The 27,797-nt window shown below is 30.6% G+C and overlaps 1 protein-coding gene across 1 annotated transcript in view; it reads right to left on the minus strand.

The window, feature by feature from the left end:
- LOC124353024 (DE-cadherin) overlaps positions 1–27,797 on the minus strand; it is an 896,414-nt gene that overhangs the window by 38,961 nt on the left and 829,656 nt on the right. Inside the window, exons 4-8 of the mRNA XM_046802814.1 lie at positions 26,253–26,372; positions 25,172–25,297; positions 18,103–18,252; positions 7,888–8,076; positions 6,421–6,623 (exon numbers count right to left, since the gene is read on the minus strand). Of these exons, the coding sequence (XP_046658770.1) occupies positions 6,421–6,623; positions 7,888–8,076; positions 18,103–18,252; positions 25,172–25,297; positions 26,253–26,372 (788 nt within the window). The remainder of the gene's footprint in view (positions 1–6,420; positions 6,624–7,887; positions 8,077–18,102; positions 18,253–25,171; positions 25,298–26,252; positions 26,373–27,797) is intronic.

Genomic DNA, 27,797 nt, shown 5'->3' on the forward strand with positions numbered 1-27,797 from the left:
GTAATTTCATTTTTTAATAGAGCTAAATTGCCTGTGTAACCTCAAGAACCACAAGAAAGTTTGGAAAAAGGTATATAAGTGTATCACTGATAATATCAATACTACAAATTCATTCTATTCCCATTTTTAATTCTTATTTAGCTTGTGCCCACTCAACTATTTGGGCAACATTGTAACAAAGTATAATAAACTAAATTATTACAATATTGTACTTCATGATGGAGTAAAAACTACTCACTATAAGTTAATTATGATCATAAGATTAAGCAGGACTTTACAAACTTTTGCAGTAATTCAAAATCAACTAAACAGATTTGGTGTTCGATAGGTACTGAAGGTGGAGATTGGATATATTGACAGATAACGTCTTATATTGATATTGACAGTTTACATATTGCAGACTATCCCTTGCTGCAACATGTACACATGTATACATTACAGTTTAATATTATCTTTATCTTATACATCTTTGTTAGTAAACTTAGACAAATCAGGTGCTTCTTCGAACTATGAATACCATTTTAAGAAATAGCTAATATTGTTTTTATTTAAACACGACACTGACAAAAGAATTTTTGAATAAGTTAATATTAATTTTCTGAGCAGTTTCAATTGATTTTTAAATGTATTATTGATACTAAACATTGTAAAACCAACCAATTCAGTGGTTTTGTTATGTTAGTCTTTGCTCCCAACTTCTAGCAAAGTGTTGTGATATCTTGTAACAGGAGCACACGCAACATATTAAGCTCTCTATGTAGCGCAAGATTGTAAGATGTTCCAAGTGTTCGCGTTTATGTAAACTACATAAACCTCACCTAACGTTACGTTGTGAATGAATATTAAAGTATGTTGTCTACACAACGAGTTTTAACCTAGCTTACTCGGTATCGTAAGAGCAGAACGCAGAAAAGTGTTGAATTGGAGGAACAATGTTCTATTTTATATAATTACATGTTCTCTCTCTCTCTCTAGTTATTACATGTATAACTAACAAAACAGACGAAAGATTAGATTGGTTAAGGGTGAGTTATGTACAGGGATATACCCAAATACAGTGGCAGAAAATGTTAGCACAAACCGTTTTCTATATTAATGAAAAAATTAAAAAATTAAAAAATGAAACATTTAATTAAAATTGTTGAAAAAAAACTTGCAGGAAATCAATACCATTACTAAATTTTCACCTAATCACCAATCTATCTACAATCTATTTCACCTTAAAATAGATTAAAAAGTTTAAATCCTTAAATATTAAAATATTTTTAATGACTTAAAAGAAAATTGTCTCCATCATTAAATTACAGTTTATCTTAACTTGTTTTTTTTTAGTTATGGCATGATAAACTAATTTATTGGGGTGTTATTTTCTTATAGGCAAAATACCACACAGTTGAGTTAAAATATGAGTCAATTATAAAAATTGGTTTTAAGTTATTTCAATAAATATGGTAATTAGGAGTTGTAAAATAAAAAAATATGTTAGGAAAATATCTTTTGTAACAGCACAACAAAATTTATAGGAACACAATAAACTTATCATCACACAACCTATATCCTGTTACTCAACAAAGCATAATGAAATACAGTTATAATTACTAAAATTCCTAGACTATCAACAAAACTAGCTGGATAATTATATGTGAAATCTACAACGCTTTCACTGTTTTCAATTACGCAGAGGACGTAAAATTCACAGAAGATGCTGGTTGAGACAGTTATAACCTTTACACCCGAGGCATTAACTTCTCTCAGCCGCGACACTGCGCGTTCTAAAACTGACTGTTACTTCCTCTTGTAATCTGTAGCTTACATACAGCTACGTATGGTGCGTAAGGTGGAAGAGATATGTTTATTTGCTTCAGTTATAAATTTTAATTTTTCAACTATCTTAGATTAGAAACAATTTTATTTTTATGGAAATGCGCATTTTACATTATACTACCCGATACTTTGCAGATTATTAAATATCACAAATTAAATTTAGTTTTACTAACATTTTAAAACTTTGTTAGAATAGAAGATATTATTATTTTAAGAAAAGTTTTAATTTATGGCATAGAGAAATATGAATCTTGAATGAACCAATTTACTGAATAACTTCAACAATACAAGCTGAGATGCAAATATTTAACTGAAGGAACACATTTCTTGAGAAATGAAATTAACTATTGCAATAAGTCAATGATTGTAAAAATCTGCAAAATGTTTTATGGCATTTTTATGAACCATCCTTTAAAAATGAATTTATTTTATTCCCATCAAAAGAACTACTTCATGTTTTAAATTGCATATAACATAATTACAGATAATTAAGGTGTAGAAGAATACACAAATCAAACACATCAAGATGAACACAGAAAATATTTGTCTGTCTGTATGATGCAATTTTTATTATATATGACTAGCAACATGTACTGTATATGATAAATCTAGCTTAAATATTATTTTGATTAAGGCTATTGTAAGATTTATACTAATTAATGGCCAATAAATTTCTGATTTCTGATTTCCAAGTCAAAGTTGTGAATAACACAAAAAATATATACTGAAAAAAAAAACTACAAAGCATAACACAGACTTGTTGTTGTATTTTAGTTAATTGTGTTCGTGTTTTTCATGTACATACTTTTTGTGGTAAACTTTTTACTATGGTGTATTTGAAATGTTAAATTTTAGCATACTTAACTTTATGTTTTAGGATTTTACAACTGAAGAAGAGGGAGGATACCAACTTTGAAATGCCACACACCTCAAAGAAATACATAGAGGGTGGAATACTGATTAGGCAGATACCCTTTCTTGATAAATTAACCAGATCTGCTTGAACACAAGTTATTCTTAACAATGTACAGACACAGGCCAAACAAACAAGTAAAGTGAATTTGCACTGATTGCAGGAAGACAAAGGCAAAATCTGTATGCAGTGGGACAAAGGGAGGATAAGGTAGCTGAGTAGAGAGACCTCAAGCCCTGCTCAATGGGGCATACTACTTAGAATCTCGGTCAACTGTCTGAATACTTGTGGTCCTAGCCAAAAGGTCGTTCAAAATCAACACAAGTAACACAGATTAGATTAAAACTTTGTGTCTGGAAAATGTTTACAAATATTTCTAGAACCCTATCTAATAATTGTATTTCTTGAAGTACTTTCTTTATAGCTTCTAATCATTTTTTTAATTTCGGCTTCAAAATATTATGCAAACATTAATTTTTTTAATTAAGGGGCATATCATTAACCGATAGAACTAATACATTTATTTTAAAATTTAAAATTCCACTATCATTCTAAACAAAATTTTACAAAGATAGACAATACTAATACAGTGATCTGAAAAATACAACTTGATAATCTACAGGATATTAATAACTAAAATCTGTTACGAGACAAATTGATTGTTTAACTAATAATCTAAATAGTAAAAAGTTCTTTTGAAAACTTTGACATAATTAAGATTGATTTTTCTAAGGACTGATTGGAGATTCAACCATTATTTGGTTGACAGATTTTTATTTTAAAAAAAAAACCTACAAGGCCAGATTTTTAACTTTGAACAGTGAGAGATTGGAACACTGAATAATGATCCTGCAATCACTACGCACATCTGCCTACAGCACTGCCATGAGATGCATCGCTAACACGTCAATTACGACTGATTTTTCAAGTGTGGTTGCAGTGTTATTCTGTTCCTTCTAGCAGAGGGGCTTTTGTGCCTTAAAATCAGTAATAGCCAATGCAAGTTAAAAAGCATTCATTGATAAGTTAAAATAAGTTTAAGAGCTCAGTAATATACCCTGTTCATATAACAATTAATTTCACTAAATTACAACACACGCATAGATTAATTGCACAAAACTTCAACATTAATGTGAATAATATTTGAGTTATAGATTAATAAAACAAAATTACAATACTAACGTTTAATATTGCGGGGACTAAGTGCGGGGACAAAGTGTCCTCTTCCCTCAGAAGAAGAAAAAAAAAAAAAAAAAAAAAAAAAACGTTTAATATTTTAGTTATGTATTTTAAAATAAAACAGACAGACAGACAGACATGGAGAAGACAGAATATAACTTTCAATCAGAGAAACATTTTTGTTTTATTCGTAACCACAATTTTTTGTTATCCCTTTAAAATACTTTTTGTTTGGACCTACGAGTTACAAACATAGCTGTACAAATAGTAACTAATCATCAACTATATATATATATATATATATATATATATATATATATAATTTCAATAAACATTGAATCGCAAAAAGTACTTGCTCCGCCGGGAGTCGAACCCGGATCTCTCACTTGCCGGGTGAATGTGCTACCATTACACCACAGAGCGCTTACTTTTTCCGATTCAATTATTTTGTATTTGGCCGTATCTGTCACATATGCGTTTAAATAAGCAAACTAACATATGATCGGAAGACCAAATAACTGTCAAATGACTTTTATTTACGTTAAACTTTTTATAAATGGCAATAGCCTTATTTAATTTCAATAAACATTGAATCGCAAAAAGTACTTGCTCTGCCGGGAGTCGAACCCGGATCTCTCACTTGCCGGGTGAATGTGCTACCATTACACCACAGAGCGCTTACTTTTTCCGATTCAATTATTTTGTATTTGACCGTATCTGTCACATATGCGTTTAAATAAGCAAACTAACATATGATCGGAAGACCAAATAACTGTCAAATGACTTTTATTTACGTTAAACTTTTTATAAATGGCAATAGCCTTATATATATAAAATATATATATAAAGTAATTTTATATTTTAAGATCTTAGAAGCTTGCTCAAACCTAAAAACAAAATTATTTGATCTATATATTTGATCTTAGAAATTTATATTAAAGACATATTAATAGATGATACAAACTCCTTGTGTACACAACTACCAATATGTATAGTATTTATATTGCAAATCAAATCAATTAATACATTCTTTATTCTGGACAATTGTACATCAAATAGTGTAAATAATTTTTTTTTTTATAAATTATTTAAAAAGTAATGTAATTATATTTACCCTGATGATACAAAAGAAAAAAGACATCAAATGATTAAGGTGAAATGCAAATAAAATAATCCTTAAAATCGTTTTAATATTTTTGTTTTATGTATTAGGTGATTTTGCAAATTATTAAACATTTTGAACCAGCATATGTCAGTTTATGTTTACATAGTTTAAGTCTTGGCTTATCAAGTAACACATCTCCTACCTCCTTGTGTTTATGGTTCTCGACAAGAAATGTTAATTATTGTGTAACTTACTTTTCACTTTTAACTTTTGAAAGTGTGGTTTTACCAAGTCCATAGTATTCAATCCAAACATAACCCTAATTAGATTTTTTGTGAAATTAGAATACTGTACAGATCACCAAAGTACAGTAACAGTAATACAGTTTATGTTTCTATGTTGGAGATCCATAACGGCATATACAAAAAATAATATTACATTTAATATGGGCAAAACAAACATTTTGAAGAGTTTCCAAATTGCCCAACTCTCTTGTGACTTGGCTGATAAAAGATATATGTATAAAACCTCAATATGCCAGACGAGGTTGTCCTCTAACAATCAGCCAGCCCCAGGTGGGAGTAGCTATAGAGACCTCACGGGAGAGTAAACAGTGTTACACTACGTGAAATGGCCGCAATGATCCGTCCCAGAGCAGCTTGTTACGTCTCTTGTTTTCCTTACTTCGTCACACGCCATGTGTCACTCAATCTCACTTTGTTTAACTTCTTTCCTTTCTCGATGTTGCGGTTATAGTTTCACACCAACTTTAAAATTTGGTGTAGGTAATTGATTACACACATTTTAACATATTCACAATATTATATTTAAATTAATTTGAGTGAGGAAACTTGTGCATTTTTTCCTTTTCTTTAATAACTGTAACCGCAATAACATTTAATATTATGCCTGTAAATCATCCAGAAAACCAACTTTTTTTGTCACATTGAAAGTAAGACACAAGATCCATGACTTATACTTAACACGCCTTCTCATATTTGATTGCAACAACTTGCAATCAATCAGTTTGTATTTAAACGGGTTATAATTCAGGAATTAAGAGCAAATTTGAATTTGTATTAGTGCAAATCGAGTTTATCATGACACTGATAGAAGAATTTCCTTCAAAAAATAATTGTTCATCATCAATCACGGTAGTTTAATGCGGGCGAAATGGGAGGGAATCGAATTAAAAATACCAAATGATAATGTTTTTCACAAACATATTTTTTAGCTTTTGCCTCTGTTTTATACATAGAACGTTGAAACTAATATCCCTTTACCATCCAAGGTTTGGCATGATGTTGCCTCAGATTTGGAGATCATCCCTTTCCTTTCTTATTTACTATCTTTTCTTCAGGCAAAATGGAAGGATGAGGAATACAAATGTGGTACTTACACAGCCTTCAAGGTGGCGATGTTGTACGAGAAGTCAGTGAGGTTCTCTGGCAGAAAGATGGGGGTGTGAGGGGTGGAGATGAAGCTGGGTGCTTTCTTGTGCGACTCTACCACAGAGATCTCTAGTTCTATCGCTGAGGAGAGGGGAACCTCTCCCTGATCTGTTGCAGTCGCTTTCATCCGGAAGTGATACCCAGGCTCTTTCTATAAACAAAAAATCAATTTAGAGTTTAAGCTGGATTTGCAAGTTATGTGAAGTAATAAAATTTTAGTTTCAGATTTGTCTGAAGGTTTTGTGTTAAGTACACAGCAGCAATATTCAAGCATGGCTTGCTGAAAGAAAAGAAGAAACATTTATATAGAATCATCGGAGAGTAATAAAATCTTCATCCAAACTGAAATTGTATTCAACTCAAAATTTTAACTTTGAAATATTAATACTATTTGTGGTTAGATTGTAATGAAACTTAACTAAAGAATTAACTTGGACAGTGAGGGGAAAAATACTGGATCACTTCATTAAACAGGATATATACATGTTTTTAAGCTTTAAACTAAATACAAGGTTTATAACATGAGGTGGAAAACATTACTGTGGCACACCTTAAAAGATAAAGTTGGATGACAACTATGTTCATTAAAACTTGAATAGTTGTTGAAGTTTAATCCTCGATAAATAAACACTTTTAGCAACTTTACTCTAGCAGTAAGTTATATTAACTTTAAAGTTGTTTTCTTGAGTAAATTAGAAACAATAAACTTTTACACAATAAACTCTAATTATGTTAACACAAACTTTTTATTCTTATCTTTTATACATCTTCCCTACCACTCTCAAGAAGTGACTGAAGTGAGAAAAACTAAATTCTACCATCACTTCTACTGAACATCTCAAACAATGCCCGGACAGAACTTGGTAGAAGTGCATTTAAAGTTTTTTAATCCCAATAGCAACCATCAATTCCAAGTAACATCTTCACTGCTGGGCTATATGGAATAAGAGAAACTAAAGTCCTGACTATTGACGCTGGATGGCTTGTGATGCAGCCAGCATGTTGATCAGAAATATCTATTCTCAAACAACTCTGAATCTAGTCTAGAACAGTAGGAGTGGATTAAGTAACAGAACTGAAAAATAAACTAAGGGCAAAAAGGCTTTTATTTATATTATTCTGTATATTTTTAGCAACATAAACGTTTCACCTGAAGTAATGTTGGATTTTTTAATTTCTCATTTTTATTCTATCCTTTGGTGGAATAAATAAACAAATTGGATAAATTAAACTAAGAGTAATTTTACTTCAACACTTTTGGAAAGTAAACTTTTGATGAAGATTAAAAAACATTAATTGCTAAGACAAAAACACTAAAATGAGAACAGAATATGCACTATGTATCTGTCAACTGATGCACAGCATTATGTTTATACAGAATATTAATTTATTGTACAAAACAGCAACAAACTTACGTCAATGACCCTGTCGAGGAAGATGACGCCAGTTGATCTCTCAATGTGGAAGTATTTTCCATCCTCTGCTACTTTGGGTTCCAGGTCGTAGAAGACGATGCTGTTGTTGCCATCATCAATGTCTGTTGCTGATATCCTCATAACCTCTTGACCTGGTGGCAGGTCTTGGGGCACCGACTCCACATAGTTCTGCAAATAACGATACTCGTCTTAGCATGAGAAGAGCATTTTCAACTTTTCATTTTTGGAATTATCTAGCTGCATCGCTTGATTGGAAAATGTGTCACCATACTTTTAAAAAATGACTCTACCACTACTATTTACCTTAATCAAAACTTCAACAATTACATCTTCAACATAATAAATTAGTTCCTACTTCACCAACACAACATGGAATTAGCAAATCAGCATCAGTTAAGGTTTTATTAGTACTAGTAGATAATTTTATTAGAATAAACCTATAAAAAGGAGTATCAAACGACCCATAAGGAAGGTAATAAAAGTCTTATTAACCAAACCAACAAAATAACTTCCTCACATGCGTTGGTAGTTTACTTAAAAATGTCACATGATTTTGTTTACAAATGTGTTTATTCTGTGATTTTCTCGTAGCCGCCATCGTGGTTAACCATAATACCAATTTTAAAATGTCAGTTAACTTCATGCTGTGTGGATTAAAAAATCAAAAGAGTTCTCCCTTTAACCAAAACAAACCTATATACCATTTCTACCACCTAGGACCTTTCTAGCAAGAGTTATTGTACAGACAGACAGAGAGACAATGATACGGTTTTAAGAAAAGAGTCCTTAATAATAGTCAATTTCTAGTCTACAATTTATGTGGTTTGCACTGACGAAGAAATGTCTTGCAGAAAAATATTGTTTTACTAGTCCATTAAGTACTAGCCTCTTTTAAAAAATTCGTTCAAGGTGTACAGTGGGTAATAGAGAGTATTAAAACTGATAAGATATAAAGCAGTCCAGACCGCCAACAATTTCTTTCTAAAGATACTGCTCTGATAACGTGAGAGTTTAATAAAGATAATTTTGCAGGAAACTGAGACTGTGGCATTCTTGTGCAAGTTTGTTCTCTTGTTTGCAAACCACGACCTGACTTCATCTACTGCTGGCTCGTATGTACAAGCTCCTGTTTGTATTTTTCCTTTATCCACCTCTTACTGCACAATTTCGGGGAGGCAATCATCTTTTATACTACTCCCAATAAGATCATAATTTTTAATTTACAAGAAATAGTTGTTTCTAAAAACTATTTTTTACCTTAAAACAATGGTTGCTTTAAGTTTCCAAACTTCCTAATTCCAAACTCTTTTCTTGTTAGTGAACAAAGTATCAACGGAGTGTAATTTAAACTTTATTCCAATTCTTTCCTGATACAACTAGATAAAAAAACTAAAATATAGTAAAGCTATTTTAAGTTAAAACAATTTCATTAGTTCACTACTTTATTCATTTATCTCCATAAAATTAAGTCCAGAGCTATTATTGCCAATGAATGTTTAATTGAAAAATTATAAAAGCACCTCAATACTAGATTTACAATAATTCATACATTAAAATAATTATAAGCTTTTCTATTATTTTATTTATAAACCACAATAAACACACCTTCACTTAGTATTAAATGATTAATTCATATTTTACAAATCCTGAACTGAATAATACAGTATTTATAAAACAGGTTCTTTAATTTCCAATTCTAGAATCCTCTTTGGAATATTTGAGGAATACATTCTTTAGGAATAAATACTAAAACTTTTCAGAGTTTAGTTCTTGTTTTTACGAGCAAGAAGCTGAAAACCACTGTGCAAAACCTAAAATTAGGTATTTATTCTTGAAGAATAAATATAGGATAGGAATTGCCTCCTGTACAGAACGGGAACCATGCAAGAATTAAGGTGTAATCCAGGTTCAGTAATTACCACCTTTGGGAAAGAAAGGTTAACCAGTTCTAGCCTCTACTGATTGCAGAACGCAAGGATTCCTACCGCACTATCTTAGCTTTTGGCACTGAGAGGTGAACTAGACTCAATAACCAAGTTATTCCCGTCCTACTACCTTGACATTTTCAATTAGTAATTTGCCAAATTGTGCATCAACTGCATTATCTAAACGTACTGATCATCAGCTTTTTTCTCAGTTTACATCTTTTGAGATTTTAATGCCTGGATTAAGCGATGGAAATAAATTGTTTATTGTATCCCTTCCCCCTCCAAGTGATTCAGTCATAAATACATTTATTAGTTATAAACAACTTAGATCTAGAGAGTAAAAATAAATAACCCACGTAAATAAAGATAATTTTTCACTGCCCATATCATTAGACAATGACCATAAAATATCACCGGTCAGGGTCAAGCTTTAGACAATGTTGTGCCGACATACCTTGTATGTTTTAGTACATTCATATAATTCACGACTGACAATGGAAGTTCCCTCCTGTGCTGCAATTATGACCCTCCTAAATCAGTCGATGAATAAATCAAGGTTGATGGGCACCGTTAATTGAGGGTTGGCCACTCAACAAAGCCTGTTAAGACTACAGTCCTCTTAGGAGGACACTTAAGCCCGCAGTTATTCCAAGGCAGCCGTTACTATCACTTAACCGGGCCTTTAAAGCCTGTGTTAGTCACCGTACTAAACTTCGGGTTAAACGCGATGGAACGTAAATAAACCGAACAAGATTCTTGCTGAATAATAGAGTGCGCGAGTCCCGGCCTGCTTAACTGGATGATGGCCCATCAAGTGGTGCTGGTGCAACAGTTGAGCTTTATTAGTTTGACTTTACCCCATTCAATTTATTATCGATGTTCCTATTTGTTCCAGTCGTAACTCATGAAACTGGGTGCTGAATGAATCTTTTATAGTGGAGTTGCATGAAATTATTTTTAGATCACACTACACCAGAAACAGCTGTTCTTCAATATGCTAGAAGTTAAGAGGGTTCTTGTGTTAAATCTTGAATTTACTGTATCACATTATACAATAACATTTTAGTACAAGTCTAACTAACACTAACAAGCTTGTACTGTGTATAAGCTACAGAAATTAAGTTTAAAACTAAAAATGTGAGTTCAGAACTAAACAAGAAAAACATTCCTTGCATTGTATTAATTGAAAACTCTTGTTGAGAATAAAAGATATTGAAATATATATTTGAAAATAATTATTGATCTGTTTTTGTATCCTATTAAAACGAGATCCATTGCATGTAAATGTTTAATGATATCTATATATCTATTTCTATTTAAAACATTGTATACTTCTCCTACAAAAACTTGTACGTACAAATTTGTAATATCTATTTTTAAACTCTGATTCCAGAATACAAGACCATTACCATATATACAGTTATTTAAAATCTATATGTTTTTTAATAAATATTATCACTTCATTACGCTGAATTCTGGCATGAGGATGTACTGAACCTGTGGCTAAATAAAAACACAACAGCCCCAAGTCCAAAACTAAATAAAAATATACAATCAAAATGGTCTGAAATACTCAGTGAAATGTTTTACGTTGAATTATACATAATCAATTTATTTAAATGTATGTTTATTTTGGCTTTATTTAGCATTACTTTAAAATATTTTATTACCAAACAATAACTAGAATAATTGACAATTTTTAGATATTATTAATTTTTTTTCTTATATTCTATATCACTGGCAGTATAATGAAACGTGTTTTACACAGTTTCAGAAAAAAGCTTTCTATACTCGAATTGTGAAACATTTTTTGCCTTGTAACATCATGCTGTATTACTTGAGTCAAAGTAATAAATAAACAAAACAAAAAGTAAAAAAATGTGAAAAATAACACATTTAATAGATGTACTGAACTGAAATAAGTGGAACTGAAGTTGTACAATGTACTATCAACTTATTAACACTTGAAATGGTGCTTAACTTTGCAGATATGATAGCCTATCGCAGCTGGATAGTGATATCTACAAGGCATAGATAGATATGAGGTGCCAGTCCAGCACAATCAAAACTACTAATGATCCCTGATGTCTCTTAGAGAAGTTTATCAATATGCCTAAAATGGTATATTCTTGGTACAGTATTGGTAACTGTAACATTATTTGTTAGTCTATGATGTAATGATATTTAATGACAAGATTTTTTTTATTGTTTTCTTATTACCTCAAGTTTTAAAACTTGTAAAGTCCAAGTGTGATCAGGTTAAAACATGTTAGGCATGAAAATTATTGGTAGCTCACACTAATTTAACTATCAGTGTAAAAAATCTGTAATGTTGTTATTTAATAAACATCAGTGTAAAAAAATCTGTAATGTCGTTTTTAATAAACAAACAATGAATCGATATCAGTTGTACAACATTTTACTTGAGGCATAGATCTAATGTGTTTAACCATTACCTCATTTCACAAACACATATTTTTATTGTACTACTTTATTGAGAATTGTTTTATACAATAACAAAACTCAAACTAATATCACATTAAACTGAGAAATTGAATAAAAACACTATAGTACTTATAAATAAAACAGCATCATACTGTAAACAATACTACTTCCATTCAGAACATGCTTAAATACTTGGGAGGAGAGAGATAGTTTAACCAAAACACAAACACACATGTAGAGAACTAAAAAATAGACAATTTAAAATATCAATTAATTAATACAAATTGTACCAGGTAAAACAAAGATAATGACTTGAAATAATGTGAAAGCTAACAAACAAATATGGAAAATGAACAGCAGTATGATAAATATTATTCTCTTTGAGAGTAAACGACTAAGAAAGCGAAGAAGTTTGGTGTAAAAATGACTTCTCTCGGTTTAATGGTAGTCAAAGTAAAGAATACAGCAGTATAAAGGATGATAAAAACAAGGTGTTCAAAAACACCTCAACGAATACCCTTTATTCGACAAAAGAGACAGCAGTGCGCATTGTTAAGCAGGGTGAGGGGAGAGGGTAGGGTTAACCCGCACCACCCCCACCCCCCCACGCATAGCCAGCCTTGCCGTTTCCAGTAGTTATTATTTTGATGACCCCCTCAGCTGCTGCTTCTCCTCTCATTCATCTTTTATTGCTTTAATAACGTTCCATCTTCAGTATCAGATGTTCGACCTTTGTTTAACACGAGTTTTATCACCTTTTCGGCGTAAAAAGCTCGTCATGGGTTTATCTGCCGGCCCCGTAATGCTATGGCCGCACTTCATTACAGGCTTAACGGTCCACTGATCGCTGTCCACAATAGGGCGGCATTATCCACTTAATCGCGGCAAGATTCAACAGTTTACTGCGTTGACAAAATGGCCGTTTACACTCTTGCTGTAAATTTAGACTGTATTTCGCAAATTAGCTATCAATAATATTTTTTATTTCATATTTTTTTAACAAAAAAGCAAATACAGATAATCCGGAGTGGCTTCAATCTACTGTTTTATATAAATATATAATAATCTTTAAATTGTTGACATTTTTCCATATTTTGGGCTGCATATTCCCCTTTCATACTGAATTAGTTATTACACGGTTATATTAGACAGATATGTAAACACCTGTGGCAATATGTATTATGTCCAATCCTTCAAGTAACCTATGTCCCACTAGAGTATTTTGTCTGCTTTTTGGATTTTGAGTTGTCATTTTGTACTATACTTAACTGTATGACAAATTAAGATTGTGGGCGTAACCTATATACGACTATTTGACATCCAAAAACTTCCTATGTACATTATACAATTTGGAATTGTTGTCCTTGAGGCATAAAATTTGTTTTGGATCTGTGTCTATTATTTACTGTCATTTTTTTTTTTTTTTTGCCTTTTGTACAATCTATGCATTTTTCAAAACATGATGCGTGGAACACTTATCCCAAGCTTATAAGCTTTGTCTAGAACACAATTATTAAACTAGTTGAATTATTATTGTTTAATAAATCAAACTAGCAGCATCTTTAATTCATGAATTCTCGTACTTTAATACTAACTCTGATGAAAGAACGGCCGAGTTGGGACATATAACAAAATAACATTTAAATTCAATTAAAATGAGTCGTGCACATAGGACAAAATGTAGAGTGAAACAAACACTACACAAATTCACAAATCATTCAAGAAAACATAACTGATCTAAACATCATAAAAACCTACATATCCATGCATTTTACTTATTTACCTTCCAAACGTATCCGCGGAAGACCTGTACCAATAAGAACTTGTTCAATATCACAGAACGCAACCCTAACAACCATTTGTCCCATTATAATTGGAGGACTATAATCATACTATCATAACTTAAGTAAAACAAACTCAGTAACAATAATAATTTACTTGTAATTACATTAATATATCAAATATTGGTAATAAGTTTCATCTCATGTCACAATATTAAATAAATCTATGGAATAACTATTATTGCTTTTCTATAAATTAACATTCATTAAACTTAATCCTTCAAATGCAATTCTACAATTTATCTTACACCTAATTTGGAGCAAAATATTATTGTGAAATGTATTAATCTGTGCTTATATTCAATTTGATTGTATACTCAATGTATTGCAATTTATGTCCTGCACCGAATCATAAAGAAAACCAATCAAATGATTTACTGGGTGGAATCAATAGCAAATAGTTTAAAATGAGTATTGAAATGTTTGAATCGAGTTTGTTTGCATGATAAACCATGACTCATATAGTTGTAAAACGTGGTTCGATGGAATCAATCACATTGTAAAATTATTTATACACATATTATAAATGGATTTTAATCTCAACAGGTTTATTGTCAAGAGTTATTTATTTAAAAACTTTTATGATTATTTATTTTCACACAATATTAAACTGTCAGTAAACGTTTAAGCGGCAAAATAATGCAGGGAGTACGAAAATTTAACTAAACAGGTTACAGTTGTAACATAAATGTCATTATACTTAAAAACCATTATCAACTGTTCTTTTAAATAGTACTGAATTCCATGTAACTAGTGAAAACTTATTTTCCACCCCTCATTTAAGGACAGGAAATTAAAGTTAACACTGTACTGTCTGAGTTCAAAAACATTCGTTGTGTTTGTTTACAGTAATCATCTGACAGTAGAATCAAACAAATGGTGTAATCAACGTGCAGTACAACACATTTAATTTCCATTCAAGTCGTTGTTTGAATGGTAAACAAATGGCTGTCCACACGCTTCAGCAAATGTCAAATTATCTTTTATTTACTTTTCTAATGAATATATAGCGAATATTTACATAATTACTAATGCAAAAACCATAACTGTAACGATTACTACTCAAACAAACAAATCATTATAATTTATCATTATTAACAGTTTAGGTGTATTTTGTGAACACATTTTTTTAATATTGCGGCTTATTTAATAACATGTCATTTCCCTTTTATAAAGACCTCTACTATAAAATTTAAATGTTGAAAACCGGAAAGTGAACATTCAGCATGTTAATAAAAAAACCATATATTGTGAGGAAGTGTAATTTTCGATTAGTGATTACGTTGTGATAAATAATTTACGTTTGTGTTAATTGAAGTGTATTTCAAATGTTAAACTGTGTTAATTGCGGGAGGAAATGTTTACGTTTCACAAAGAAACTATTATCTATTTCCAGTGACAAAGTACACCAAAAAAATTGACAGTAGGTGACTACTGTCACCTATCATACCAGTAACTATAGAAGAAGGAGTACGGAATCTGTATTATATTTATAAGTAGAGTATATGAACAATTTTTTATTTAACCAAAGTCCAAGTAACATTGAAACTACTGCATACTAAAAGGAAAATTAACATTACCTAATTAATAATTACTATAAATTGAACTAAGATATTTATCATATATCCAATACTAATCTCGAAAGGGAATAATTTGTAACTGTAATGATGATTACAAATTACTAGAGGGGATTAAAAGAAATCCAAACTAATTAGATTTACTGAGGGAAACAAAATCTGATATTTAAATAGAATACTCAATTACAGAGGGGGTGGAAGTGAAAAATAAGACAAATATTATTTTAAGAATATATTGTGGAGTATTCGCAGGCGGAAAGTTGGCTAAAGCCATATGTGATGTGGGATTAAATGTGCTACTGGAATATACTTTAGCGCCCACCTGTGCATTGCTGCCATTGTGAGACAGGCTTGTTTGTGACTGGTTTCCATTTGTTACATTTAAATCCTTTCAAACAGAAGCCAAGCTCTTTTTAGACTGCATGAATATAAACTATAGCATATAAGAACCAAGATTTATTTTTATTTGGTCTAGTTTATAGTTGATCCCAGTGGATCCTAGATTTCCAAGATTGCCATTTTACTAAGCAATAATTTCTACACTTCACCAACAGCCTGAGTTAAAGTTAATATTTAGCACTTTAACATGCAAATTGTATGTAAATACTCAATACGTAGTGTGACTGGAGCTGACTGTCAGTCACGTTGTCATTCTCAGAACTGACAAGTCATCTTAAGTGGATGTGTTATTTTATTTTTGAACCTTGAATATATTTAACTATTATTAAACAAGAGTTTCTTTCACGCTGTCTACAGGGTGTCAACTAAGTTTGGAACCATAAAACTGAGCTGTCGAAAGGTCACAAAAAAAATATATATCACTTGAGCTTATCAATACTATACTAAAAATTCCACATTTACAAAAGAGTTTCTGGTTTTCAACATATCATGGATGTTCCTCTGAGGAAATCCATAACACCACAAACCACAGCTCAAATGTTTACCTTAAGCAAAAATGGTGGTATTTAAAAAGTAAATGTAAGTTAAATTACAACCGTAAAAGATAACTCCATTATTTTGCCCTGCAAATAGTGACTTGACACCTTCAGAATCTCTGGTTTCTTTATAGTTATTAAAACAAAGAAACTCTACCATAAAACAATACTTCAAATACAAACTACTAAATCAAAAGTTTTTAAAAACTGCAGGAGTGGTTTTGGGTGTTCCCATGAAACAGACTTCAACCTTAACAGCTCTTATCTGTCCTACTGATACCAGTAGTTGCTCTTTAGCTTTCAGTGGTGATCGTGTGACCGGTTTCACTTTTACAAGTTTTGACATTATTATTAGGGATTTTATTTTAACAGTGTCACTTGGTGAGCCAGAAATAACAAATCTTTTAACCATGTTGGGGAGAAAAGTAAGACTTCCTTTGAGGGACATCCTCCTAAAGTGATGAAAACCAGAAAGTCGCTTGAAAATGTGGATTTTTTAAAATATAATATTGAAAAAACCAAGTGGTATATTCTTATTTGTAACTGTTCGACAGCTGGGTGTTTGGTTCCAGAATTAGTTGACACCCTGTACATGGTGTGAGAGAAATTCTGCTAAATAATTCTTGAACATTCAAGGTAACAAAATAAAATAACATCCATGTAAAATAACTGTAAGTAATCGTTTAGACACAGCTGGGAGGCTGATTCCAGGCTAAATTGACACCCTGTATAAACCCTGTATAAATATGTACAATACAGGACTCATCACAAAACAATCCTTTCCGAGTCACTGAATTTATATTATCATGACATAGAGGCATAACATTAAATACAAAAATGTATGCTTAATGTAAGCAGCTCTCAGCATGGCGATAACAGTGGTATCACTTTACATACGCAGACAATACTGTTTGCGCCGTAATAGCTTTACAGCCACTTTAGATATGGTGCATTTCTTGATTTCACTTTCAACATTGTTACTTTTGGCAATAAATGTACAGAAAACCGTTTCGATAACTGTGCTTTAATGTGCTTTAAAATACATTTATTTACTTACAAAATGTAATATATAAATACACCGAATGACTCAATTGCTTTGTTTCATGAAAAGAGATAAATCAACGGCTGATGAAGTTTATTAAAGCACTAAAAACAAAATATTGACACAAAGAAAAACGATGCTCGGTGTAATGAAATTGGAAATCTATACTTGCTCGAGTACTTATTGGATAAAACGACCAATAGCATAAAGTGATTTCAATTGTTGCCAAATTGCACTTGAATCTTTCCAATCTGTTCGATGACCCATTAAATATCACTGAGTTGTTTCCAGTTTACAACAGTGTTTTAACTGAACCCTTTCTGTACTTCCAATTTAACTATGGAAAATATTTCAAAACTAATTTTAATCAAAGTGTTTTTTTAGTTTACATATACACTCTCAAACACTTGATGTGTGAACACTTACCACTTTATCAAATACGGGCTGGTTGTCGTTGATGTCCTCGATGATAACCTTATATGTGCACACATCGTCCAGCTGAGGCCTGCCATTGTCTGTGGCTCGTATGGTCAGGTACTGTTCCTTCTCTCTGCTCGGTTCATCACGGTCAAACATCTAGGAACACATAAACAATGGTCACAATTGTGTGATGTTCCGTGACAATGCACTACTAAGTATTTGCTCGATGGGGACTTGAACATGGATTCTTCACCCAGCGAACAAGCATGCTATCCGATTAATCACAGACTCATCACACTTTTATTAGTTCTTTTGTATATTACTGTCACAAAAAATTCTGTCACACATGATATTTAAATAATCAAACTATCTTTGGAAGGCCAAATAACTGTAAAACATTTTTTTAAACAAATTAAATTTGTATAAGCAATGCCATTGTAATTTAATCCCATCAGCTGATAGCTGATGAAACAAACCAAAATGTTCACAATTGAAATACAAGGCATGCTGCAAGATACATCCTACCCCAACACAGAACAACCCTTTTAGAGAAAACTCCCTCGTACACCGTGTGTAAACAGAAAAATCTGCTACTTTCTTATGGAAAATTCCACTAGAAATAACTAGAAAAATGCCTTTTTTTTTAAACAATCTGGTGTACACTTTGGATGAGCTCCTGAGGCTTCTACAATGAATAATAAATTAAGCTTTTACATGAATCCATTTCTATTGTTGTTGGATTTTTATACACAATAAAGTAAAATTGATACAATATATATTTACTATGAATGAACAAACATGTCTAAAAATAACTGCTGGTGAACTTGTTTCGCTCAAAAAATATGTTATTTTCAAGTTGATGATCTTGAGAAACGTGACAACAAAACACCTTTCTAACATTTAACTTAAGCCAATAACACACACAATTCACAGTTATCTACCTAATTGGTGTTGTTTTTTCCCTGAATGTTATCAAGGTAATATCAGAAGCTATGAGTAAGATACATAGCTAAATTTGTTTAACCACAATCTCCTTTGAAAATTTGATTCATTCAAGACCTTCTAGAATTCCATTGCATTTAATGTTTCTTAACTGCAAAATATTTCTTGAGACAAGTCAGAAGAGTTAAACCAATTTAAAAAACAAAAATAATATTTGCATTTTGAAAGATTTTTGGCCAAATACAATAGACTGAGCAAAGATTCCAAAATCGATTAACTTTATCCTTTATTCTTTGTTTAAAATTAATTAGTTATTGACACATTTGCCATTTTTATATGTTACAAAATGCATAAAACTGGCAAAATGTATAATATAACGATAACAAATGTCCGAAATCCTTTGTTGATGTATGTTACTCTATATAGAATAATAAAGTGCTAGTTGAATGTATACTTATTGGAACTGCTTAGAATTAAAATACATAGTACAAAATATAGATTAGCAATCAATTCAAAATTCTTGTAATGAATTGTTGGTTGGAGAATTACTTTATATTCTGTACCACAGTAAAATTGATGAATATTTGAAGAGAAAATGGATTGGGCCGGAATGATTCAAAACTTAATATGACAAAATTTATATTTCATTTTTTTAACTTTTAAATTTAACTTTTTAACCTTTATATTTAACATTTCTTACTAAGCAAAAATGAACTGAATTGGTCAACAAATCAATAACTTATATCTGCAAGGAGAAGAGGAATTCAAGAACTCTTCTCGTAGTTCTTAAAAAGAGACAACTATATACCTCCCTCTTTAGAAACTAACAAATCCGTTGTCTGTTGCCTGCCTCAAGCGGAGACCCCAATTTCCAACCAGGATTGGCTCATTATTATTCCAAACAAGGGTTTCAAAACAAATCAAAGGAGACAAAATGAAAGCGGTTTACATTGGTGGGATGAAGGGAGGCATTGTAAAGCGATTGAGTGAGTGAGAGCGTAGGACATTGATATGCTGGGGCTTGTGATCACGCTTTACATGCTCTCCCCTAGTACCCTGAGGCCTATACTTTTTATACCACTAAACAATTAATATATCAACAATTTTAGATCTTAAAACTTCTAGATCACTATGTAAAATCACTTTATGGATGTGTAAGTTTTTCTAAATGAATATTTTATAGATTCAAATCAAAATTTGTACTCCACAAAACACTTGACATAATACCATTTTACAATAGGCAAGTGGATGCATTTCCTATAAGTTAAAAGAATACATAGATGATCATATCAAATGAACTAGATAAATTAAATCAAGAAATTGCCTAGACGATCATTAAGTTATTAAAATTCTATATGACATTTTTATAAGTACAGTACAGATATCGTGTTCTCAAGATATTCAACAACAGGGTAAAACTTTGTACTTAGATATTTTAAGAATTCCTATGACTTTTGATTTTAAGACTCAAAATAGCTTGTCATACAATCTAATAGGAGTATATTGGGAATAAGCTCTAATTGTCCAGTCCTATGAAATGGATTTGATATAATAAGGTATTATATTAGATGTTTGACGGATTTAATTACAATGTAATCCACACAATGAAATCAAAAGTACCATTTATGTAGAATAAATTAATAATAGTTTATTTCATTACAAATCAGTTTATAACCGTAATTAAATATGATTTGACAAAATTATATTTAAAATGCTCTGCTTTGGTGAAACAGCCATGGCATTTAAATTAAAATAATTTGTTCTTTTACATAAGGATTATTTAATTCATCTAAGTTAATCAATTCATTGTTTAAGGTAATAATTCATAATCTTCGGGAACCCATGAGTTAATTAACTATGAATTTTAATGAATTATGATATAGTAAAATGAAATCTTGAACTATAATATAAGAAAATTATGTTGTCAATTAAGTGTTACTTAACCCTAGTAGATGTGTGCTACGTTAAATGTTCATAATGGTCACCCCATTTACAGCACTTTGCACGCTTATCTAAAAAATCGCAACATATACTCTAATAATTGTACATTGTCATATGTTTCTTTATCAGAATATGTAGGTTAGGATTATGTTAATTAAATAACAAATATGAATTTTAAATAATTGATTATAAAAAAGAAGTTTGTTTTACAATTTCACATAAACATTCTTCTTTCTAACATTATTTTAGTATTATCAAAAATGTTTTGAAGGAAATACAAAATGTACAAATGTTGCCAAATTTCATAAAGATGTAGAGATATAAATAATTGAACAAATACGTGGAAGAACATTTTTCGATGAATTATGAGTAGTAGTACATTTTGAACGTGAAAAACCTTTCAAATCAGATACAAAAGGAATTATTAAATGTGAATGATTTAGTTAGAGCAAACACGGTAACCGTAGCTAAAGTTTGAAGTGCACAGGTACGGTTTATGTAAAGTGTACATTTACAGGTTACCGCTGCTGGAATAAAATACCTGTAGTCAAGTAGAGATTGGTTTAGTGGTTCATAATGAACTGACAAATCTAACAAAATGAGGTTAAACTAATACTTGTTAAGTTGGTCAAGCGTGTGGAATTCATTTCACTTAGTCTAACAGCAAAACTAATTTTATCTGGTTTATGCACTGGGTATAAAGTGGTATTAAATGTTTTTGATATTAATTAAGAAGACTTTATTGGTAGTAATTAATGACTTAAGTAATTAATGGTGTAATTTGAATCAAGTTGATAGTTTTTAATCATTCAGTACTCAAAGTTTTGCTGTTTTCCCCTTGTAGTTTCTCTACGAATCAAAAGAGGCTTTTCTGAGATTATTATGAAATATTTTCTATATTTTGGATGAAACAAAATAATACAAAACTGACATGTTGTATGTGAAGTTAAAGGAATTTCAAAGCAGAAGAGAATGATAACAATTTAATCTTTCTAGGTCAATTAGTGTCTGAGATATCATAATTTAAACATACAAATTCAAAGTCAAAATCTCAAGCTTCACAGTTTTAAAAGTTGCTGTACAAATCTAAAATTAGCAAAGAAATATTTTTAAAGAACTCCATTCTTGTGGAACAATTTCCAATTTTCAAAAAATATTTACTGATTAATAGTGTAATGTAGATAGTACACAGTTGTTTTCCAACCAATTTCGCAAAATTAACTGACAATTTTACAAATTTGTTTACTAAAGATTACCATCAAACCTGAAAACCAGTTTGTAAAGACCATCTTATATTTGTAAGCAATAACTTTAAGTGAACAAAAAACAATGGACATATTTCTCAACCAAATTAGTAATAATGTTGAAACAGTGTAAAAGAGGTGAAATCAGTGCCACATTAGTTGGTGGACAATGCCAGCTGGGGTGTGAGAGGGATATTATTGAGGAACTGAGAGTTATCAACACCTCTGAGAATGACAGCTCACACAGACCCATTACTGGGGTCATTAGCTCTCTAATGGCTCAAGTGGGAGTCCTACCAGAACTTACAGATATGACTAACACTGTCACTTTAAACACTAGGATACTTGGGGCGTGACACAAACTTCCACAGTAGCCTGTAGTGATCCAGTTGAAAATAAGTAGCACAAAGTCGAGTCAGTCTACTTACTTGATAAATATTTGACTTGTTTACATTCTAACTTAATACCAACAAGAATATTAAAAATGTTCAATGGTTAATTATAACTCTGGGTTAAATATGGCAAAAACCTGTTTTAAGTGATATCAAATTTAAACCTACCTTCATTAAAACATGGCTTTTGAAAATCCCGCTGGCTTTTTTGTATCACAATAAAAAGAAAAAATATGACTAATATAATACTAAAAACCAGGTTTTAGATCATTTTAATGTTAATTAATTTTTTTGACGAGTATATTGTTTTTAAAACCTAATCAAACTTAGGATTTTATATGATGAATGGCCACACAATATTAAAAACATAAAGTTACTGTACTTAATATTGTTAATTACAATATAAAATTTTAAGAATATATATATATATATATATATATATATATATATATATATATATATATGTATATTTTCAGGATAGTGAAAACTACTGCAAGGTGCACCTCAGTTATGTTAAAACAATTTTAGTCCATTTTAATGCAAACTTTAGTTTAACAGTTATTTCATAAGTTTTTTGATACACTATAAATATGGATTACTGCATCAATTTTAGTATTATAAGGTACATGAATTTCTTGACAGAAAACGGATGTCATTCTAAGTGAGAATGTATTGTAATTTAAATTATAATTTGAGTTCAATGTTTTTTGTTGTCCTATAGTATATTAATTATACTGTCTTTCCTAACAAACAACACTTTAAAGATTATTACATTTTTTAATCCTAAACATTAGCTCTGAATTTTTATTTGGTAAAATAAGCAGTTTTATACATAGTGCTTTTTACTACTAATGTAATCTCCTAACAGCAGCTCATAATTCCGCCATAAGTTCTTCTTCAACCGTTAATCATTTCTATTATATTTGAAAAATTCTTATCACATATTATAAAAATACTTTGCACTTAATCCTAATATTGGCAATCAAGGGTTATCTGCTGGTTACACATTAATCATGGTTGGTTACCAGAGGATAACTGTTGATTCTTACTCCTACTGCTATCACTATTCCACTTGTTAACTGTATGAGAAATTATTGTATTGATATTTTTCAGACAGGTACAGTTTTAAACAATTTTCCCATCTACCTACAGATATTGTTTATTACAATATTTAAAATGCACCAATGATTCAGTGAGTCGTACTTAAAGCAACATTTATTTCCAATTCAGATTGGTATTATCTGTTACTAACTAACATTTATTGTTTATTACATTTATAAAGCCAAAAATGTTTAAATTGTGATGAATATGTAAAACATATTAGTTAGCAACAATTAACATTAGCCTATTTTAGACTAAAATGTATATGCAGAAACCGCATTGTCAGTTTTTAACATTGTGTTTGTTATACTTATAAAGTTAGTAATTTGGTATTTAAAATTACTCTTTATACCATGTGAAATATATTTATACTAAATAAATCACTATTATAAACTACTACATACCTAGTAAAAGGTGCTTTTGCCTTTAATTTTTCAGTTTTTGTTTTAGATTAGTGCACAGTTTTGAATTTCGAAGCATAGCTTTAATTTTTTTGTCATGTATTTGTACAAATCTGTACCTTTAAAAAACTCAATAGTACTTCATAATTTTAGGGTGCTTTGGATTTTCAATATTTATGAAAATAATTTTGTTCTTTTTTGTAAACAATATTTCAAACTTAACTAAGTTATTTAAGGCTATTATGAGTTTTAAATATTTTTTTGGCTACAAATGTACAACTGACTCTATGGTTAAATAGATTCCTGGTGACCAAATGTCATAAACAAGAAGGCTCTTTATACAACTGTCTCTACACAAGAGTGCAACAAAGAAGACAGTTGAGGACTTGACTCAAACAGCCTGCCACTTAGCCTCATCCAAACAGAGGTGTTGCATTGCTAGACTATCCTCGAGCAGGACAGACATAGAGCTCGACTCAGTGACATTCTCACCTTCACCTTCTGAAAATATACCTTCTTGGCCTATGTTTTAGTAAAACAATCATTTCTCTAAGCTCAAAATTGATATAATTGTTATATCAATACTATTCTATAAACTCATTACTACCGCCTTATATGTTTATGTAAAACATGTGCTAACTTTCATACCACAACATTTTTTTCATCTTGTATTATCAGACCAAGAGTCATATACGAAATTGAAATAAAATGTTCATATTGTTATAAATTCACAATTTGATATCATTCCGAAACCATAAACCAAGACTACAATGAACAGGTGTTTTTGCCAGGTACGAGGTGATATGACAACAGCGATTACGCACTCTATTGGTCAGACCACAACTATCATCTTTACTGCTCGGCCCCTATACAACTTTACCACAGACAGCGCTTTCTTGGCATGACTACTTTTGAATGTTCTATATTTGGGTTGTTTTTAAACAGCTGTTTTAATAACCAATTTCAATAATTCAACAGTTTCTCAATATTTCTATTCTTGATAGTTTTGGTACACCATTATGACAAGGAAAAGCGATTTACTTATGTCACTTACATGTCTTGTCCTGATGTCACCGGTCTGAGAATCTATGCTGAACTTGAGCCTGTCCCCAGGAGCCGACACGAAGGCATAAGTGATGTTACCTCCATTCTCGGGCGGATCTCTGTCTGTAGCCGTCACCTGGAACAACACAGAACTCTCTCAGTAAATTAATTACAATTACATTTTCAATGTCATAAAATTATATACTTATTCCAATCAATCATACAGAGATATAATCAATGAGACTACCTTTATCTACAAAATTAAATCACAATAAAATTATATATATATATATATATATATATATATATATATATTTCTAAAACAGATATAAGGTTTTTTTTTAATTTTAGGTCCATCTTAGTTAAATATATACCATACCCTACTTAGATGATATTCATATTGAATCATTCAATCTGAAACCTTTGAAAACTGTACATGGGAACGTTTGAAGATAATACTGTACTCTAATACTGAGTAGCTGTCTGAAACGGTTTAGATCAATTTATAAAACGATGTATTTGAAACTGTCTTTTATCTCATAAGGAACTTGTATTTACGTTTTAAAACAGATTTACTTTTAACCCTATAACTTATTAGCCTTTTTAAATAGATAATCAAAAATGTATTGTAAAATAAATATGACTAAAATGACTTGTTGTATTCTTAAATATGACTAAAATTAAGAGTTTAAAATTGATAGAATTTATTCAACATGCACAATAAAATTTCTTTTTTTCCTTTTTATTCAATAAAGCAGCGAGGAAATCTTTTACAATTTCCATTTACTTTCTTTTATTGTTAAAATTTAATTAAGTTTAAAATTTACCTTTTTGTAAATTAAGTTAGATATTTTATTTTATAAAAACGTGTTTTGTTAACATTCCCCTTGCTACTCCAATTCCTCTTTAGCCATTGAAAATAAACTACAAAACATTAATATCAGTTATGCCAACACAATAGCATCTTATTGATCAATTTAATAAAAACTTTAACTTTAATGTTTCCTCATTAAAATTTAAGAGCCTAAATTATTATGTTACAGAGGATTAATGCAAATAGGTTTTGAATAAAAAGCGATCTCAAAACTCACTCTGAAGACAAAGGTCCCTGCCGGCTCCTCTTCCTTCACTGAAGGCTGGAATTTTGAGCAGTTTGCGATCACTGGCTTGTGGTTGTCGTGTATCGTAGGGCTGCTGCTGCCCATCCCATACTGAAAACATACATTTACATACTGAAAACAGTGCATTCTAACGCAACTTACAATTAAGACAATAATTATAAAAATGTGTATACCTAGTTTTGTAGTGGGGCGATTTTCCTAAATTATGTTAAAATGTCATATTGTCCAGATAACTTGATGACTACTCGATATGCTATGGAGATTACTAACCAAGAGCAGAGTACTAAAGTTCTAACCATCTAAAATTACAGCTCAACAAAACTTGCATCTCTGGATGTGTGTGCAATGACAAAAAATATTGCAAGCGTAAAAAAATACTAAACATCGAAATTGAAGATTTTGTGATCATATTAGAGTTTACTGCTAAATACTGTATGCCAGTTTACTTGTGTATATGTGACAAAGATATAAAAAACCAATCTTAATAACGTTTTTTATTATAATTTTAAAGGTTATGTTTTCCCTTCCACTCCATGTAAGTCTACAAATTGTTGGCAAGACTCCAGGGGGTTAGAGTATAAAATTCAAGTTATTTTTCTGGATAAAATTTCTCTATTGTTTCTAAAAAATTTAACATAAATCTGCATTACTATTGGCCTTAGTGAAAATGCTATCATAACTGTCATTAAATAATTAAGAGGTTAGTATATTAGCTCTTAGATAATATAATAAGTGGCAAAACTATTCTAATTTAAGTTAGGCTAGGTATACGAAATATTTTATAAAGTTACCTGTACTCCTATAAGTAATAATACAATCCATTTCCAATACAAATAAACCATTGTTCACAAAAAGAACACAACAATTTAGTTTTATTACACTGCCACGGTCGATCATAATAATAATAATATAATCATAATAAAATTGACGTCATCTAACGGAAAGAAAATTAAACAAAATGAAAAACATCGCGAGAATGTCTAACCTCCAAACACTCACGTGTACATTCGCCACTACACACCAACCAAGTAAACAAACATTTCAAAATGATTCACTGTTCCTTCTCTTGGCGCTCCAAGCGGCAAAAATCTCAACTATTTCTCTTGCCACTTTTTCCTGTCCAGGTGTTCAAAGCCTAGACCTGTGGTCATTTTAAAGTGGCCAGTAAAAGTAAAAAATAATACATGAAAGAGAACAATGTTTGATAATTTGAATACTATAACAAGTAAATACATGTTATATATTTTATAATTTTATACTATGACTAATTCATTTAGTTACTTGAAATAAACTATTCATATAAGAGAAGTTTTATAGAAATAAGAAATTGTGAGACCAAATAGAAGTTATTGACATATGAGTTATGTGCAAGTTTACAAAAAATTAATACTAGTAATGTAAAACGAATATTATTTCAAATATTTTAAATACAACTTCATTTTCGTCGGCAAAAATAATTATTAAAGTTTATATACTGGTCAAAACTTATGGATAAGTACAAAATATTGAGTAGAG

The sequence above is a fragment of the Homalodisca vitripennis genome, chromosome 1 (genome assembly GCF_021130785.1).
Source record: "Homalodisca vitripennis isolate AUS2020 chromosome 1, UT_GWSS_2.1, whole genome shotgun sequence".
NCBI lineage: Eukaryota > Metazoa > Arthropoda > Insecta > Hemiptera > Cicadellidae > Homalodisca > Homalodisca vitripennis.